The sequence below is a fragment of the Micromonas pusilla genome, assembly GCF_000151265.4.
Source record: "Micromonas pusilla CCMP1545 genomic scaffold MICPUCscaffold_6, whole genome shotgun sequence".
Classification (NCBI taxonomy): domain Eukaryota; kingdom Viridiplantae; phylum Chlorophyta; class Mamiellophyceae; order Mamiellales; family Mamiellaceae; genus Micromonas; species Micromonas pusilla.
Window position 1 is genome coordinate 291847 of NW_003315887.1, and position 17851 is coordinate 309697.

Here is a 17851-nt window from a genome sequence, read left to right on the forward strand (position 1 = left end):
GCGTGAAACCCGGCGTGTGCGTGCGTTTATACGATCGCGACGTCGCGTCGAACGAGATGCCCGAGACGGACCTCCCGGAGATGCACACGGTGCCGCTGGAGTCGTTGGTGATGGCGGCGATGGCGTCGAGGCCGGAGACGTCGCCGGAGGCGTTCCTCGCGAGCGCTCTGGACCCGCCGCCGTCGGCCGCGGTGCGCGCCGCGATCGCTCGGCTTCGATCCATCGGCGCGGTGGTCAACGCGGCGTCGACAGACGACGCGTTGAGCGACAACACTAATTCTCTAACGCTCACGCCGCTGGGGTTTCATCTCTCACACCTCCCCGTGGAGCCTCGGCTCGGGAAGATGCTCGTGTACGCGGTGGCGCTCGGGTGCCTCCCCGCCGTGCTCACGGCGGCGGCGGCGATGTCGTGTAAGCCGATGTTTCACGACGCCGCGGATAAAGCCGCGGCGACGCGGGCGAAGCGCGACGCGTCGGATAAGAGAGGCGGCGCGTCGGATCACCTCGCCGCCGCGGAGGGGTTCGACGCGTGGCGCGACGCCGCCGGCGGCGGCGGCGGCGGCGGAGGCGGCGGGAGGGGCGCCGTCTGCCGCGAGATGAAACTCTCGTACTCGACGATGCACGAGATACACCAGGTCCGGAACCAGCTCAAGGAACGGCTCGCGGAGAGCGGTTTCAGACCGGACGCGCCCGCGGCGTCGGCGCACGCGTCGAACGACGATCTCGTCCGAGCGGTGCTCGTCGCGGGGCTGTTCCCGAACGTAGCGCGCGTCGCCGCCGGCGGCGGCGGCGGCGGCGGCGGGCGCGGTTCCGGCGGGCGCGGCGGTAAACGCCAAGGCAACGGCCCTCGCGTCGTGAACAGTCGCGGCGTAGAAGTCACGATCCACCCGTCGAGCGTGAACGCGTCCTCCGCGGAGCTCCCCGGGCCGAGGGAGGGGTACTACGCGTACCAGGAGGAGGTGGAGACGTCGAGGGTTTTTCTGCGCGAGACGACGGCGGCGCCGAGCGAAGCCATCTTGCTCTTCGGCGGCGCGCTGTCCGTGGACCACGCCGCGAGCACGGTGACCGTGAGCGCTGGCGGCGGCGGCGACGGTTCGAATTCCACCGGTGGGAACAAACCGTTCGTCTTCGCCGCGAAGCCGGAGACGGGGGTGTTGTTCAAGCTGTTGCGATCGGAGTTGGATCGACAGCTGGCGGCGGCGGCGGCGGATCCGGAGGCGCTCGCGACGCGAGGGTTGGGGGGCACGGACGCGGGCGAGCGGTTGATGGAGGTTCTGTTGAAGCTGTTGCCGGGCACGAGGGCGGGTCGATGACGGTTCGGGCGCCGTCTTCTTTCGTAGGCGCGTAGTTTAATAGTCTCTGCTGGTCAAGAGAGCGCGAGAGAGCGGCGCGCTTTTCGGACGCTTTCGGATGACGAAAAGATCACGAATATCTTGGCCGCAGATCTAACAACAGAACGATGCGCGCGCTCGCCCCCTCGCGTCTCGCGGCGGTCGCTCTCCGCGCTTCCGCCCCCCGCCGCGGCGTCCGTCGACTCGCCCGCCCCGTCCGCGCGTCCGCTTCCGCGCGCGATGGCGACGTCATCTTCGACGCGTACGAGATCTTAGACGTCCGCGACGACGCGACCGCGATCGACATCAAAGACCGGTATCGCGACCTGCAAAAGCGCTTCCACCCGGACGTGTCCGGGGACGACCCCGAGGTCCTCGGTCGCAGCGCCGCGATCAACCGCGCGTACGAACTCTTGATCGACAAGGATCGGCGGCGCGACCTCGACGACGCGCTCATGCGCGCGAACGGGGGGAAACGCCGTGATCGCGCGACGCACGGCGGCGGGCGCGCGATCGCGAGCGCCTTCGGCCTCGTCGGCCCCCTCCGCGAGCGGCTCCTCGCGCGCATGGACGTCTGCGGCGGGTTCGACCCGGACGCGCGCGCGTGCGACCTCAACGTCGTCGCGGAGTTGACGGAGGCGATCAGGGAGTGGGGGAAGATGCTCGCGTTCACGTCCGAGATGCCTCTGCCGCTTCCGCTGCGGTGCGACGACGTCGCGAACGGGCTGCGCGTCGCGTTCGTAACCTTCGCCGACGACGAGCTCCAAGAAGTCGGCGCGCTGTGCATCACCGTGGAGAAGACTAGTACAAGTAAAAGACCCGCCGGCGAAGAAGAAGGAGAAGAAGAAAGAGGAGAAGGAGACGGCGGCGCGGCGAGCGATGGCGTCGAGGTGAAGGTGCGAAGGACGTGGTCGGAGAAGGCGTCGGGCGCCGACGGCGGCAGGGGGGGATTCCGATTTCGCGGCGGCCCCGGCGACGCGCTCCCCGGCGAGGGACGCGTCCTCGCGTGCTTCGCGGAGGAGTTCAACTTTCTCGTCGTGGACGATAACTTATCCGGGGGGAAGAAGAACGCGGGGGGTAAGAGCGCGAACGACGATCGAGGGTGGTTCGGGAACATCGTGTCGAGCGTGTCGTCGTTCGCGCTGCCCGTGTTGCCCATGTTGGGAGGCGGGAAGGTGGCCCCCGGGGGGAGCTACGACGGGTACCGGATCAACCGATCGGGGAGCGGCGAGTTCGGGAGCGTCGACGACGACGCGGGCGATGGACTCTAGATTGTTGTCGTTATCATCGTAGTCGTCGTCGTATGATGCCGAGCACGTCGACTCATCATTTTCCATAAAAAAGCCGTCCACGATCGACGCGATCGCGACGATCGATTTTTCCGAGGCGAGTGGTTTTTTGAACCGTTGTCCGCGGTGACGCGCGCACTCGACGCGACACCGGCGGCAGCGACCGTCCGCCGCGCGCGAGGTTTTCGGCGTCCACGCGCGCGCGACCCCGCGCGCGACCCCGCGCGCGACCGCGAAGGAAACCCCGGCGTGCACGGCCGAGGGCGCGTGCACCGCGAATCTCGAACGCCCTTCAGGGGTGCCATCTTTTGATCGTCGACGCGAACGCTCGTTCGTCCGACGCGATGTCCTCGCTCGCGATTCAACGCCTCGCGATCGAGCGCAAGGCGTGGCGCAAAGACCATCCGCACGGCTTCGTCGCGAGGCCCGTGAACGCGCGAGACGGCTCCGTGAACATGCTCATTTGGGAGTGCAAGATCCCGGGGAAAGCGGGCACGCTGTGGGAATCCGGGCTCTTCCCCGTCACGATGTACTTCACCGAGGACTACCCGTCGAAACCGCCCAAGGTGTCTTTACCGGCCGGGTTCTTCCATCCGAACGTGTACCCGTCCGGGAAGGTCTGCCTCTCCATCTTAAACGAAGAGAAAGGCTGGAAGCCGTCCATCACGGTGAAGCAGATTCTCACGGGCGTGCAAGAGCTTTTAGACAACCCGAACAACGCCGACGCCGCGCAAGACGTCGCGTACAAGCTGTACAAGAAGTCCAAGGCGGAGTACAGCAAACGCGTGAGGATCGAGGCGGCGCGGTACACGGAGACCGCGACCGGGGGGGCGGGCGGTGGGGGTGGCGGCACGAACGCGAACGACGCGGTCGTCATCTTATGATAGACGCGCGACACGACGACGACAGCTGGCGAGAAGAGCGCGGCGAAACCAAAACGCGAAACAAATAGTAGATAGCACGCGTACTGTACCCCTCCTCGCGTCTTGTAATAAGACACGCGAAGGACCGAGACGACTCGCCCGCGTTCGACGCGCTTTTTGTGATGATCACACGTTGTATACACAATGCACGTTTGTTTATTCGTTCCCTCGTTTACCCTCCCAGCCCCGCCGCGTTCGGTCGGTCCGTCGCTCCGTCGCTCCCTCACACCGCCAGCGGCTGCGCGACGGACGCCGCCGGGGCGACGTTCTCGTCCCCTCCCTCCTCCGTGGCGGCTTCCTTCCCCTGAATCTTGTTCCCCGCGCCGACGGTGAACGCCCCGGGGTTGATCGCGACCGTCTTCGTCGTGTTGTTCGTCTTGTAAATCCCGACGAGACGGTCCGCGAGCTCGAACATGTTGTTCCGCAACGAGATGATCACAAACTGCGCGTTTTTCGTCCGCTCTTTGATGTAATGCCCGACGATGGACACGTTCTTAAAGTCCAGCGCGGCGTCGATCTCGTCCATGACGTAAAGCGGCGTGGGCTTGTAGTGATGCAGCGCGAACACGAGCGCGAGCGAGGACAGCGTCTTCTCGCCGCCGGACAAGTTCGCGATGTTCTTCCAGCTCTTCTTCGGCGGCCGCACGCTGAAGACGATGCCCTCGGCGAACGGATCGAGCGAATCCACGAGCTCCAGCTCCGCGTCTCCGCCCAACGTGATCATCTGATACATCTCCTTCAACCGGAGCGAGATGACGTTAAACCCGGACATGAACTCGTCCAGACGCTTCTTGCGCAGGTCGTCGTACTCCGCGCGCGTCGCGTCGCGCGCCTCCGTGACCGTCCGAAGATCGCCCGCGCGTTCTTCGTACTCGCCCTCCTTGTTACGAAACGCCTCGATCGACGAGAGGTCGGGTTTCATGACCGCGAGCTCCTCTTCCAAGCGTTTCTCGTCCGCGACGAGCGCGTCTGTGGTCTCGCTCGCGAGCTCTTCGTCGCTCAAGAGCTCGGGCACGGGCAGCGACACCTCCGCGTGGAGCGCCTCCTGCTCCTTCCGCAACTTGGCGAGCTCCTTCGTCCACTGCTTGTTTTTCTCCTCGTTTTGCTTCCCAGCCTCCGCGAGGTCCTCGATCTTCGCGCAGAGGTCAACCTCGACGTGCTTGATCGCGCCAATCTCCTTCAGCGCGGCGTCTCTCTCCATCGCCGCCGCCGCGAGCTCGGCCGCCTTGGCGTCGCACATCGCCTGAAGCTCCTTCTGCCGCTCCAGAACCTCCATGGCGCCGTCCTCCAACGTCTTAAACGCCTCCTTGACGGCTTTGACATCCTCCGTCAGCTTCGCTCTCTCCGCGGTCGCGTCCTCGATCGCCTTCATCAGACGCGCGGTCGCCTTGGCGTGGCTCGCCGCGGTCGCGCGCTTCTCCACGCAGCTCTCCTCCGCGGCGGCGATCCCGGCTCTCAGATCCTTCACCAGCGCGCGTTGCTTTTTCAGCTTTTCGCCGCCGACGTCGTCCATCTTCTTTTGCAGCGCCTCGCACCGCGCTCGCGTCTCCGCGGCGTCTTCCTGCACCGACGCGTACGCCGCGCTCGTGTCCTCGACTTCTTTCTTCAGTCTCTTGAGCTCCGCGGCGTCCTCCTTCGTCGTCTTCGCGTCGTTCTCGAGTTCGATGAGGCGGCCGTTCAAGTCGCTCGCGCGTTCGATCGCGGCTTCGTGCTCCGCCTTGAGCTTGGGAAGGAGCCGCTCGATCTTCGCGATCGCTTGCTCCGCCTCCTTGGCTTCTTTCCCCGCCGCGATCGCCGCGGACCGCGCCTCCTCGTACGTCACGGACGCGGCCTGGAGGTCCTTCTCCGCGACGGCGACCGCCGCCGCAGACTCCTCCGCGTCGTCCGCCGTCGCTGGCGCCGCCGTGCCCGTGCGCATGCGTCCCCCCTTGGGCTTGGACCCGCCGCCGGACATCGTCCCGCTCGTCTCGATGAGCTGCCCGGCGAGCGTCACGACGCGCTTGCGTCCGGACTTGCCCTCGTACGCAATCTTCGACGCGGCGTCGAGGTCGTCCGCGACCGCGGTGTCGCGAACGCCGTAGTAAAAGGCAACCGCGAGCCGCGGCTCCGCGGGTTTGATCAAATCCATCAACCGCGGCGCCGCGCCCTTCTCCGCGGCGGCAAAGGCTGCAGCCTCGCGCATGCGCCCTTCCAGCGCCTTTTGCTTCTCGAGGATCAAAAACGTCGCGACGCCGAGGTTATTCGCGCGCAGATGCGCGACGCACGCCTGCGCGTCCGCGGTCGTCTCGACGACGATGTAATCCAACGCCGCGCACGCGGTGGAGACGGCGACGTCGTACTTTTTGTCGATGGCGCCGAGGTCGCCGAGCCGCCCCAACACGCCTTTGATCTTCCCTTTGCTCTTCGCGTGCATCAGCGCGGAGACGATGACGGACTTGGACCTCTCCTGGTCCGCCGCCGATCGCTTCTGCTCGAGCTTGCCGCGAATCTCTCGCGTGGTTTCGTTCGCGAGCTTCTCTCGCGCGCGCGCCGCGGACTCCGCCTCGCGTCGCTCCGCCGCTCTGGACTTTTCCGACGCGAGGTCGCTCGCGGCGTCGGACATCTCTTCCTCCTTCTTCGCCGCGAGCGCGTTCGCTTTCTCGACGCCCTCCTTGGCATCCTCGTACCTCTTCCGCGCGTCTTCCTTCGCGTTCACGAGGAGATCGCGCTCCGTGACGGCGACGTCCATCGCCGCCTTGGCGTCGGCGATTTTCCCCTCCCACGGCGTCAACGCCGCCCGCGCCGCCTCGAGCTCCGCGCCGATCGTCGCCATCTCTCCCTTCAAACTCTCGAGCACGGCGTCCAGCGCGGTCTCCTCCTTCGCGACGCGCTCTTCCAGCTGCGCCTTCTTGGACTCGAGCTCCGGGACTTCGCGCTCGATCGCCTCCACCTCCGCGGCCATGTCCGTCTGTTTCTTGGCGTCCTTGACGAGCTTCTCGTCGAGCTTCTTCGCGCGCTGCTTCATGTCCTTCAAGTCCTCGCGGTGCTTGATGTCCTTGCGCTCAAACTCCGCGAACGCTCTCGTCGCGTCGTCGAGCCGCGCTCTCAGCTCCCCGAGCGCTTTCGCGTGCTCCCCGTGCGCGCGCTCCAACGCCTCGGCGCCCGCCGTCGTTTCCTTCGCTTTTTCTCTCTCCTCGGCGAGCGTCGCCTCGAGCGCCGCCTTCTTCTCCGCGATCGCCGCCATCTGCGTCCGCGCGTCGAGCTCGAAGACTTGGTACATCACGCTGCGCGTCCTGACGAGCTCGCGCTCTTTCGCCATGAACGCCTCCGCCTCCGCTTTCGCGCCGGCGAGGCCGTCGCGTTCTTTTTCGACGAGTTTGAGTCGGTTCGCTTGGCCGCCGCGCTTCTCGTTGAGATCCTCGAGCGACTTCGCCTTCTCCTCGATGCTCTCGACGTACTGGTTCGTCCCGATGATGTCCTCGAGGTACTCCAGCAGCCCCTCGTCGTTCGGCGTCTGCGCTTTCGGCTTCATCATCGAGATTTGTTCAACCTCGCCCTGAAGGATGAGGAATCGGTTGTTGTTCAGGTCGACGCCGTGCGCCTTGAGGAGATTCGTGACCTCCGTGAAGTTGGACGTCTTCGCGTCGATGAAGTACTTGGACGTGTTGTTCTTGTACGCCTCGCGCGCGATGATGAAGTCTGAGTTCGGGATCGCCTCGAAGTCTTCGCCTTCCTGTTGGATGTCGAGGAAGGAGGCGCGAGGGGGAAGGGAGGGTTCGACGAGTTGAGATTGAGATGAGATTTCGCGTCGGTCGTCGGGCGGACGGGCGGAAGATGCTGAATTCGCGGAGGAGGAGGGCGGGGACGACGCCGCGGTTCGCGACGCCGCGCGGAACCTCGCGAGCGCGACGACGGACGGACGCGGACGTCCTCGCGCGCCGTCGCCCGCGGGTCGGCTCGAGTCCACGCGTCGTTCGTCGTCCGCTCGCTCGCGCGTTCCGAGCCGTCTCCGCCGAAACGCGCGTTCGGGACGGGACGCGCCTTGTCGACGATCTCGTGGAAGTGCACCTCCACGCGCGCGTACTCCAAGTTCCTGAAGTCCGTGCTGTTGTGGATGAGCTCGGAGACCTTGTTCAGCCTGAGCTGCTTCGCGCGCTTGCCGAACACGAAGAGCATCGCGTCGATGACGTTGCTCTTCCCCGAGCCGTTCGGGCCGACGACGGAGGAGAAGGATTTGTGAAACGGGCCGACGTGCTGCGCGCCCGCGTAGGACTTGAAGTTCTCGAGCACCATCTTCTTGATGACGAGGCGCTTCTTCGGCGCGTCGGGGTTGACGTCATCGTGAGCCATGACGACCGAGCGACGCTTCTGCGCGGGGTCTGCGCGGGGTAAGGCGCCGGCGCAGCGCGTGTCTGCGCGTCGTCCGCGGGACGTGTCGTGGTTTGTTTCGTTTCTTTCCCCCCGCTGCGATACAAACGGCCGGCTCGCCGGCTCGCCGGATCGATCGGCCGTTTCAGTGTTCATCGGTCATTTGAAAGGCGCCGCGATCAAATATTGAAACCGAGGGGTGGGTGAAAAACTCCCTGAAAACTCCTTTCGTTTCGAGCGCACCTCATCAGCGCTTTCGTGGCGCGTCGTCGGAGGGAGACGGGGAGGCGCGACGCGCGCGGCGGCGGCGCGCGAGATCGAATGGCGCACCTCGCGGCGGCGTCCGCGCGTGCGGGATGGACGACGCATCGCGCGCGGCGGCCCGGCGGCGTCGCGATCGCGCGCGTCCGCGGCGTCCCCGCCCCCGCGTCGCGGCGGACGGCGCGGCAGATCCCGCCGCGCGCGCGGGGCGGGCGCGACGAGCGTGGGGCGCGGGTCCGGCCCCGCGCGCGCGCGACGTCGCGCGTCTCGTCCTCACGCGACGTTTGCGGCGACGCGGAGGACGTCGTCGCGAAGACGAAGACGAAGACGATCGCGGCGGAGGACGCGCGGCGAAAGGTGCGGCACGCGTCGACGGTCACCGGGGCGTACATCGCGGCCGTCGGCGCGTGCCTTCTCGTCGCGCCGGTGCGAAGCTTCTCCGTGCTGTTCGACGCCTCGTCGATCGCGACGCACTGGATTCGCGTCTTCGGCGTGCTGTGCGTGACGTTCGGAGTGTACTATCTCGACACCGCGAGGGGGGACGGCGGCGGCGGCGGCGGCGGCGGCGGCGGCGGCGCGGCGATGTCATTTTATCGAGCCACCGTGCGCGGCAGGGCGTTCGTCGCGCTCGCGCTCGCGTCGATCGCGATGACGACGCCGTCCGCGCGAGTTGGGCTCTCACTGTTAGCGTTCGTGAACGCGGTGAGCGCGGGGGTGATGCAGCGCGCGCTGCGCGTCGCGGACGCGGCGGCGGCGGCGGCGGGCGAAGGGAACGGTGAGACAAGAGCGGTATCATATTAATATCCTCTCTGTAATAGGAGAGACATTTAGACTAGTAGATAGCGTCGTGTGTGAGTGTGATAGGTGGGTCGTCCGCGAGCACCGCGCGCGCCTTATCCCACAGGTCTGGATCCAACGCCGCGTCCCACTCCGGCGCGAGCGGCGGGAAGACGTGGAGCGCGGGCGCGGGCGCGGGCGCGGGCGGAGAACGCGGAGACGGGAGGGAAGGAGAAGCAGAAGCTCGGGTTTCTTCAGAAGTACTACCACAAGGGGGCGTTTTTCCAGGAAGCCGCGGACGATCCGGCGAGCTCGATGGGGACGGACGACATCTACAAGCGCGACTTCAACCAGGCCACGGGCGCGGACAAGGTGGACAAGAGCGCGCTGCCGAAGGCGATGCAGGTCAGGGGCGACGCGTTCGGGAAGATTGGACGGACGAAGTGGACGCACCTCAGCGCGGAGGACACGACGTTCGCGGGCGGGGACAACGTGTGGGCGGACGCGCGGAACAAGAGGGTGGGCGAACTGGCGGAGAAGGGCGCGGGGCGGAAGCAGGAGTTTCAAAAGCCGAAACGGATCGACAAGTAGGCGAACGGCGAGTCGAGTCGGTCGCTTATTTTATTCAGATCGCGTCATCGCGTTCATTCGTTACATCATACTCTATGTATGTGTTCTTCCGTACTGTTGCTCATTTTATTCAGAATTCAGATCGCGTCATCGCGTCATCGCGTCCACGTACACGTCGTGTTCGTACTCGTTTCGCTGTCGTCAGTTTTTCTTCATCTCATTTATTCGCTGTCGCTGTCGCAGAGATCGATGCACGTCTGTCCCGCTCCCGCAGTAGTCGCGTTGTCGGACAAACGGAATACCGTAGGGCGGTCGGGAGTACCGGTTCGATGTTCCCAGATGAGGGAAGATTTCTTCTTGTACTTTCTGACGCACTTCGACTGTTGGAAATTCTTGAATGTCGTGAGGTTCGCGAACCCGCGTTCCTCCATGCGGTCGTAAATCTCCTTGAGTGTCATCCACCTCCCCCGATTCTCCGTCAGGATCGCTTCGAGCTCGTCATTCAACGTCGTCACAGCCTCCCAACGTTTCTCCGCATTTTTCTTCCCGCGCGCGACGTTTTGCGCCCGCTGGCGCTCCAGCTTGGCACGGTCGGGCTCCGTCAGCGTGTCCGCCTCAGAGAGCCGCTTGTACTCCGCGGCCTTAGCCTTCCCGCCTTTCTTCCCGCCGCGGCTGCGCGCGTCCCGCACGCGCTCAAGCTTGGCACGGTCGGGCTCCGTCAGCGTGTCCGCCTCAGAGAGCCGCTTGTACTCCGCGCCGGCAGTCGCACCTCCGCGTGCGCACGACGCGCGCAGGTACGCGAGGTCGGCGGCGGCCTCCTCGGTGATCGTCTCCGCCGCCTCCGCCTCCGCGAGATACTTCCACCGCGCGGCGGTAGTCGCACCTCCGCGTGCCGATCCGCGTGCCGCGCACGCGCGCAGGTACGCGAGGTAGTCCCTGTCTTTCATCCCGATAGTCCCCGCCTCCTCATCCGCCAAGAGCTGCCGCCACTTCTCGCGGGTCATCTGACCACCGAGGTGGCAGCACGCGAGCAGGTACGTGAGCTCCTCCGCGTCTTCGTCGCTGATCGTGCCGTTCTCCGCCTCCTCCTGCAGCCGCCGCCACTTCTCGCGGGTCATCTGACCACCGAGGTGGCAGCACGCGAGCAGGTACGTGAGCTCCTCCGCGTCTTCGTCGCTGATAGTGCCGTTCTCCGCCTCCTCCTGCAGCCGCCGCCACTTCTCGCGGGTCATCTGACCACCGAGGTGGCAGCACACGAGCAGGTACGTGAGCTCCTCCGCGTCTTCGTCGCTGATCGTGCCGTTCTCCGCCTCCTCCTGCAGCCGCCGCCACTTCTCCTTCGTGGTTCGCCCTCCCCGTGCCGCGCACGCGCGCAGGTACGCGAGGTAGTCCCTGTCTTTCATCCCGATAGTCCCCGCCTCCTCATCCGCCAAGAGCTGCCGCCACTTCTCGCGGGTCATCTGACCACCGAGGTGGCAGCACGCGAGCAGGTACGTGAGCTCCTCCGCGTCTTCGTCGCTGATCGTGCCGTTCTCCGCCTCCTCCTGCAGCCGCCGCCACTTCTCCTTCGTGGTTCGCCCTCCCCGAACGCACGGCACCGTCCACTCCGCGCCGTCGCCGTCGACCGTGACGCGTCGTCCCGCCGCCGCCGGGTCCACATTGTGCAGACAGAAAAGGCTGTCGCACATGGCGATGGGCGGCCTTCGAGCGATGGCCCGCTCGAAGTTGGCGCCCGCGAGGAGAGAGGCGTAGATGCGCTCGGCGTCCCAGAACCTCGAGTTCGGCCCACACAGGGTCGAGCCCGTATGCAGGTCAAAGTACACGAAGAACGGGAGCAGCCCTTTCCTCACCGCGAGGTGACCACCCCACGGGGTGGCAGAACTCTCCGGGACCGCCTGCGCCAGAACCGGGTCGAAGCCGAGCGCGACGTAGAAGTGGGGTGGAAAAGCCACCAGGTCCACGTCGTTGAGCTCGAAGTAGCGGACGGCGCCGCGGACGTTGTCCGCGCCGCGAACGCGAAGCACGTCGACGTGTTCGTTTTCGCGGATCGCGACGCCGTACGTCGCGGGCGCGAACGCGTCGATGAGGAAGTTGTACCGCTTGGGTACAGCCAGCGACCCGTCGGGCTTGAGGGGCTCAGGCTCATCAGCTCGGGTGGTGTGCCCGGGCACGGCGTTGATGGTCCGTGGCGGCGGCGGACGCGCGTCCTCCGCCGTCTCGGCGGTGACGCCGTGCACCGTCCTGCGAAAGAGGAAAAGCGCCGTCAGCGTCGAGTACGCGAGAGGGGGGAGAGGAAGGTCATCGCGCTCGCCGGAGAAGGGAAGGGAAATGAAGTTCACGTACGCTGAGAACATCATGGAGACTTGCTGCGTAAAGCATGGCTCGTCGTGCTTACGAGCCATGTGCCTCCACGAGGTGGGCGCCAACCGCTCCATCGCGTCCGCCGAATTAACCATCAACGCGTCGGACTGCCTCTGCCAGGACGAGACGTCCAACTCGCGCGCGCCGTTCTCCTGGCGCAAGGAAGCGCCCGGGTCGGAGTTGACACATTGGAGGTGTCCCTTCCGCAGCATTTCTGCCCCTTTCCTGCTCAGCTCGTCCGCGGCATCGTTCATCGGCGGCGTTGGCTTTCCCTCCATGATCATGGAGAGCCGCTCGCGCACAGCTTGATCCAACCCCTCATAAGCCTTCCCTTCCTCCTTGGCGAGGGCGCACACGGCGCGCGCGAGCGCGTCGACATGGGGGTCCTCTCGAGGCTCGAAGCAGAGGGGCGAGTCCGGCGAGGAGGGGCGCGGGGGTCGTTCGGGTCCCCCATCGACGCGGACCTTGTGGAGGCGGCGGGGCAGATCTGCCCTCGCGCTCTCGTCGGGCGTGGCGACGGACGCGCGCGTCTGCTTGGCGTCGCCGCGCTCGCGCGTGTGCGTCGCGTCGCCCGTGTCCTTCCGCGATACCTTCGGCATCTGGCGCGTCGCGTTCGAGGTGCGCGCGCCAGACAATGCAACAGTGCCACGATTTGCGCGATTGGGCACACATTGGGGTGCACACATTTTTTTTTTAAATCAAGTGACCGTTGACCGGTCAAATACTGTGTGTCCAATCGACTACTGAGCGCCGCGAGGGCACCCCTCCCGCGAGAGCCACAGGAGGACGCCGACGTCGCCCAAAGCCTTCGCGCGCTCCCCCGCCGCCACCCACAGCAGCTCGTCCCACCCGCGGCCGTCCTCTTTCACGAACCGAAGCACGTCGAGATGCCCCAACCGCGCCGCCGCGGCCCCCGCGAGCGGGTGCGGCGCGAAGTTCCCGGACCGCGTGCCCCACTCGAACACCTCCGCGCGGCCGTTGACGGCGGCGCACAGGCTCGCGGCTTCGCGGTCGAACTCCCACACGCGCGCGTAGTCCGCGTACCCTGACGTTTCGGACCTTCGCGGGTCGATCTCGCGGAAGAAGAACAAGACCATCAGCGCGTCGAGGTGACCCCCGCGTGTCGCGCTCTTCGCCGCGTCCTCGGAGACGTCGCACCCGCCGGCGACGGCGTATCGCAGCGTCTCGACCGCGCCCGTCGCCGCCGCGGCGTCCGTCGCGCGCGCGTCCCACGGCGCGAGCGCGACCTCTCTGAGCCACCGCAGCGCGTGCAGGTGCCCGCCGCGCGCGGCGCCCTCGCACGATGCCGCTTCGAACGCGACCCCGAGCGCGTCGCGGAGAAAGCGCAGGGTCTCCGTCTTCCCGCTTCCCGCCGCGGCGACGCCGGCGGCGGCGAGCGCGGCGGCGGTGACGAGTCGGCGAAGGGTCGCGTCGAGCGCGTACCGAAACGTCGCGAGGTCGCCGCCGCCCGCCGCGCGCACGACGACGTCCTCGGTCTCGATGGGCTCGCGGCGGTGCTCGACGAGGTACCTCAGCGCGCGGAGCGACGCGCCGTCGCGGACGCCGCCGGACGCGGCTTCCGCGCAGACGTCCACCGCCGGCGCGTTCAGACGCGTGCGCGGGCAACGCGCGTCGAGCGCGAATCGAAGCGCGGGGATGGACGCCGCGCGCGCCGCCGCCGCGAGCGTGTTGCCGTCCCACGGGCATCCGTTCGCGCGCGCGAATCGCAGGAACTCGACGTTTCCGTCCGCGGCGGCGACCGCGCAGACGTCGCCGGCGGCGAGCCAGACCGAGCCGAGTGGGGAGGTCGGGATATTCTCGTGAGCGCGCGGCGCGCATAATCCAGAATCCGGCCCGACCAATGACCCACGCGCGTGAGTGTCGGTTAAATAAGGTAAATGAGGTAATCCGGGGTCCGAGATCGCGCGTCCGTCGGTCTCCCGTCGCGTCTCGCGCGCTCCCGCGGCGCGCGCGTCGTCGGCGGCGCACCGAAGCATGATGTCGACGGCATCCGCGGTCGACCGCGATTCCGAGCTCGCTGACGAGCTCGCGTCCTTCGTCGGCGTCGTCGAGTCAAAAGACCCGCGCGCATTTCCCTCGTCCGCCATGTTGTCTGTGGTAACGACGGTAACGACATTCTTGTTCATTCGGCGGTCGCCGAGCGGCCGACGAGGGGTGATCTCGCGCGCGAACCGCGACGCGAAGCTCCGCGCGATACGCGACGCGCGGGCTGATTTCCCGTGTTCTTCCGCGACCGTTCGCGCGCGTGAGTGTTCGCAGTGCGCGCGCGAGTGTTCGTTCGTAAGGTTTTATGCGGCTGGCGCGGGAGTTGTTCAGGACCGCATTAACCAATACCAACACCGCATTAACCCGCGGATATTTATTATCCACCTCAAACGTCGATCTCTGACTACAGACGCAGCACTGAAGACGTGGCCGGATGTCCTCTCCGCATCAGCCCGCGAAATTTCAGAATGTACTGTATGAGCATTTAGTTTGCATAATATTAAGTCCCGCTCCTCTCAACTCGCACGATACCAGCAACTCGCGAAACGTCAGAATGTACTGTATGAGCATTTAGTCTGCATAATATTAACTCCCGCTCCTCTCAACTCGCACGATACCAGCAACTCTCTTCGATCGCGCGAGAACAGCCGACTCCAGGCGCGCGGGAGGGCGCGCGGAACGCGCTCGCGGGATGTTCGCGCGCGGTCCGTCCCCTCGATCGCGACGTCGCCTCGAGTCGTGTTCGCGCGGCCGCGCGCGCTCGACGCATCGTCGTCAGCCCAAGAGGCCGTCGCCGTCGCCGTCTCATCGTCAGCCCAAGAGGCCGTCGCCGTCGCCGCCGCCGTCGCCGCCTTCGCCTTCGCCTTCGCCTTCGCCGCCGCCGCTCTTCTTCTCCGCCGGGTCGAGACTCCCTCGCGTCGCGCGAAGCTTCCGCTTCAGCGCGTCGTACCGCCTCTGATCGCTCGCGCTGACGCTCGGCTGGACGCGTTCAAACGCCTCGGCGAAGTGCGCGCGCGTCACCTCCGGCGGCGGCGGCGGCGCGTCCTCGCCCGCCGTCGCCGTCGCCGTCGCCGTCGCCGTCGCGTCGTCTTCTTCGCCGCCGCGCGACCCCCCTTTACCTCCTTTACCACCGCGAGCGAGCTTGCGCGCTTCCTCGCGCTTGACGTCCCACGCCGTCGCGATCTCGAGGTTGCCCTTCAACGCCGCGACGCACGCCTCGCGGACGAGCGACGCGAGGTCCGCGCCGCTGAAGCCGTCGCACCGCGGCGAGCGCGCGATGGCGTCCACGTCCACCTCCTTCGCGAGCGGCGTCTTCCTCGTCAGCGTCCGCAGGATGGCGACGCGGCCGTCCGGTGGCGGCAGCGGGACGTACAGAAGCTTGTCTAACCTCCCGGGGCGCAGCATCGCGGGGTCGATCATGTCCGGTCGGTTCGTCGCGGCGATGACGAACGTCGCGCTCCTCGCCTCCAAGCCGTCCATCTCCGTGAGGAGCTGGTTCACGACGCGCTCGCTCGCTTGGTTCCCCCCGTCGTTCCCGCGGCGCGGCGCGAGGGAGTCGAGCTCGTCGAAGAACAGCACGCACGGCGCCGCGGATCGCGCGCGTTGGAACAGCGTCCGCACCGCGCGTTCGCTCTCTCCGACGTACTTGTTCAACAGCTCCGGTCCTTTGATGGATATGAAGTTCGCCTTCGCCGCGCACGCGGTCGCCTTCGCGACGAGCGTCTTGCCGCACCCGGGCGGGCCGTATAGCAACACCCCGGTGCTGACCGCGAGGCCCATGGCTTGAAACCGCGCCGGATGCGCGATCGGCTCGACGACGCTGAACGCGAGCTCCTCGCGGACTTCGGTCAGCGACCCGACGTCGTCCCACGTCACCTCCGGCGTCGTCGTGAAACCCTCGCGCTGCGCGGACGGTTGCACGCGCGTCAGAGCCTTCTCGAAGTCATCCGTGGTGATGGATAAGTTTGAGAGCTCGCTCGCGTCGAACGGCGTTCGGTCCGCGAGTCGTCCGGCGCCGAGGAGCGACGCCCGCGCGGCGATCTCGGCGCCGGCGGCGTTCTCCGACGCGTCCGACACATGCTTGTCGTCCGACACATGCTTGTCCGACATATGCTTGAATATCCGCGCGACCGCGAGCGCGGCAGCCTCCTTCGCGAGCGCGCTGAGATCCGCGCCGACGTACCCCGCGGTCTTTCTCGCGATGTCGACCAGGTCCAACCCGCCCTCCAGCCTCAGGGTCGTTCCATACAAAGCGATGTCGGGGTGGAGTTCATAGGCGTCAGTTGGAGTTGAAAGGCGTCGAGGTGTGTCGGGATTGAAAGCGAGGGACCCTGGGCGGAGAGAGACGACGGCAAAAGTCCTTAAGAAACGGCGTTCACCACGCCAACGCGGTCGTATGGGAACCAGTGTATAGAACGCACCTCAGCTTTTTCGCCTGCACCGCGAGGATGCGCGCGCGCGCGGCTTCGTCGGGAACCCCGAGCATGATCTCGCGATCGAAACGACCCGCGCGGCGCAGCGCCGCGTCCATCCCGTCCGGGCGATTCGTCGCGCCGATGACGGTGACGTGCCCCTTGATCGGCTCCGGGCCGCCGGCGTAGTCGTCGTCGAGACGCTCGCCAGGGTCCTCGCCGATTCCGCCGCCCGATGATGTCACGCGCGCGGCGCCGTCGATTAAATTATCCATCGACGCGAGCAACTGCGCGACGATGCGGCTCTCCATCTGCCTCGCCGCGCTGTCTCGCTTCGGAACGATCGCGTCGATCTCGTCTATGAACACGATCGACGGCGCCGCCTGGGCCGCCGCCGCGAACAGCTGTCGAATCTTCGCCTCGCTCTCCCCGCTGACGCCGGCGACGATCTCCGTCGCCGCGATGCTAAAGAACGGCACCCCCGCCTCCCGCGCGATGGCGTGCGCGAGCGTCGTCTTCCCGCATCCCGGGGGCCCGTGAAGCAGAACCCCGCGCGGCGGGTCCACGCCGAGCCACCCGTACAGCTCCGGGTGCGTCAGCGGGCACAGTATCAGCTCTCTGATCGCGGTCAGGCTCTCCTCGATCCCGCCGAGGTCTTCGAGGCGGACGTCGCGCGGCGTCGACGGCGTCGTCATCGCGACGTCCTTGCCGCCTCCTCCGGATCCGTCGCCGAACCCGAACGGGTCGTCCACCTGCGCGCCGTTTCCGTTCCTTCCGCCGGGTCGGTACTTCTTCCCGCCGGGGAGCGCGTCCTCGATGAAGTCGTGGTCTCCGTCGAAATCGTTCCCGTTCCCGTTCCAGCCGCCGCCGCGCTTGCGTTTCAAACGCTCCTTCTTCGCGCTCCGCCTCCCTCGTCGCGTCCGCGAGTCCTCCGCTTGTTTCAAACGCGCCGCGCGCGCGGTCGCGACCGCGGCGAGGTGCCCCGCCTCCGCGGCGCTCATCAACGGCGGCGGCGGCGTCGCGGCGGCGTCCTTATCCTTCCTCGCGTCGCCAGCCGCCGCCGCCGCGCCGCCGCCGAGCGCTCGCCGCGACGCGGCGGCGACCAGGTGCGGCGCCGCGAACGCCGCGCCGTCTTTCTCCTTCTCCTTCTCCTCCGTCTTAGCGCTGAGCTTATCGCTGCTGTTCTCGCGCGACGTGCTGTACAGCTTCGCGAGGGTGGTGTTCATGGCGTCGCGCGTGCCGACGAGGTCGTCGGCGTCCGCGGCGCCGTCGTCGACGGAGATCGATTCCGATTCCGAATCCGAATCGTCGTCGTCGTCGTCCTCCTCCTCCTCCTCGCCGCTGTCCTCCTCCTCCTCCTCCTCCTCCTCCTCCTCGTCGTCGTCGTCGCCCTCGCCTGCCATCTTCAGGCCTCGCGCCGAGAGGTGCGCGGCCTCGAGCGCGTCGATGTCGTTTCCGCTCGTCGTCGTCGTCGTCGTCGCGGGCGCCGCGTCGCCGCCGCCGCCGCCCGCGCCCCCCCCTCTCCCCGCGGCGGCGACGCGCTCCTCCCCGCGCCTCTGCACCTCCTCGCACGC

General features: G+C 66.9%; 8 protein-coding genes across 8 annotated transcripts; 4 read left to right on the forward strand and 4 right to left on the reverse strand.

The window, feature by feature from the left end:
• Window positions 1-1459: 1459 nt before the first annotated feature.
• MICPUCDRAFT_58657 (uncharacterized protein) lies at window positions 1460-2602 on the forward strand (the record flags this gene model as incomplete). The annotated part of the gene is made up of 1 exon (XM_003059081.1): window positions 1460-2602. The coding sequence occupies one exon, from the start codon at window positions 1460-1462 to the stop codon at window positions 2600-2602; it is 1143 nt and encodes a 380-aa protein (XP_003059127.1).
• Window positions 2603-2768: 166 nt separating this feature from the next.
• Window positions 2769-3636, forward strand: MICPUCDRAFT_49619 (uncharacterized protein). The gene has a single exon (XM_003059082.1). It carries the CDS (start codon window positions 2965-2967, stop codon window positions 3502-3504), a length of 540 nt encoding a protein of 179 aa, XP_003059128.1. The 5' UTR covers window positions 2769-2964; the 3' UTR covers window positions 3505-3636.
• Window positions 3637-3766: 130 nt separating this feature from the next.
• MICPUCDRAFT_33825 (condensin complex component) lies at window positions 3767-7872 on the reverse strand (the record flags this gene model as incomplete). Its single annotated transcript, XM_003059384.1, has 2 exons — window positions 3767-7251; window positions 7560-7872. The coding sequence occupies 2 exons, from the start codon at window positions 7870-7872 to the stop codon at window positions 3767-3769; spliced, it is 3798 nt and encodes a 1265-aa protein (XP_003059430.1).
• Window positions 7873-8211: 339 nt separating this feature from the next.
• On the forward strand, window positions 8212-9519 carry MICPUCDRAFT_58660 (uncharacterized protein; the record flags this gene model as incomplete). The annotated part of the gene is made up of 2 exons (XM_003059083.1): window positions 8212-8926; window positions 9056-9519. The coding sequence occupies 2 exons, from the start codon at window positions 8212-8214 to the stop codon at window positions 9517-9519; spliced, it is 1179 nt and encodes a 392-aa protein (XP_003059129.1).
• A 27-nt stretch (window positions 9520-9546) lies between these two features.
• MICPUCDRAFT_69455 (uncharacterized protein) lies at window positions 9547-10998 on the forward strand (the record flags this gene model as incomplete). The annotated part of the gene is made up of 1 exon (XM_003059084.1): window positions 9547-10998. A coding segment is annotated over exon 1 (1405 nt), but the record flags the coding sequence as incomplete, so codon positions are not given.
• Window positions 10999-11263: 265 nt separating this feature from the next.
• Window positions 11264-12458, reverse strand: MICPUCDRAFT_47483 (uncharacterized protein; the record flags this gene model as incomplete). Its single annotated transcript, XM_003059385.1, has 2 exons — window positions 11264-11739; window positions 11842-12458. Coding segments are annotated over 2 exons (1092 nt in total), but the record flags the coding sequence as incomplete, so codon positions are not given.
• A 141-nt stretch (window positions 12459-12599) lies between these two features.
• Window positions 12600-13967, reverse strand: MICPUCDRAFT_40128 (uncharacterized protein; the record flags this gene model as incomplete). Its single annotated transcript, XM_003059386.1, has 1 exon — window positions 12600-13967. The coding sequence occupies one exon, from the start codon at window positions 13965-13967 to the stop codon at window positions 12600-12602; it is 1368 nt and encodes a 455-aa protein (XP_003059432.1).
• Window positions 13968-14620: 653 nt separating this feature from the next.
• On the reverse strand, window positions 14621-16972 carry MICPUCDRAFT_33829 (uncharacterized protein; the record flags this gene model as incomplete). Its single annotated transcript, XM_003059387.1, has 3 exons — window positions 14621-16096; window positions 16287-16438; window positions 16523-16972. 3 exons carry the CDS (start codon window positions 16970-16972, stop codon window positions 14677-14679), a joined length of 2022 nt encoding a protein of 673 aa, XP_003059433.1. The 3' UTR covers window positions 14621-14676.
• Between the last annotated feature and the right edge of the window lie 879 nt (window positions 16973-17851).

What these genes read in the sequence shown, in the direction of transcription:
- MICPUCDRAFT_49619 (XM_003059082.1), top strand. Translation starts at nt 2,965, where the DNA reads ATGTCCTCGCTCGCGATTCAACGCCTCGCGATCGAGCGCAAGGCGTGG.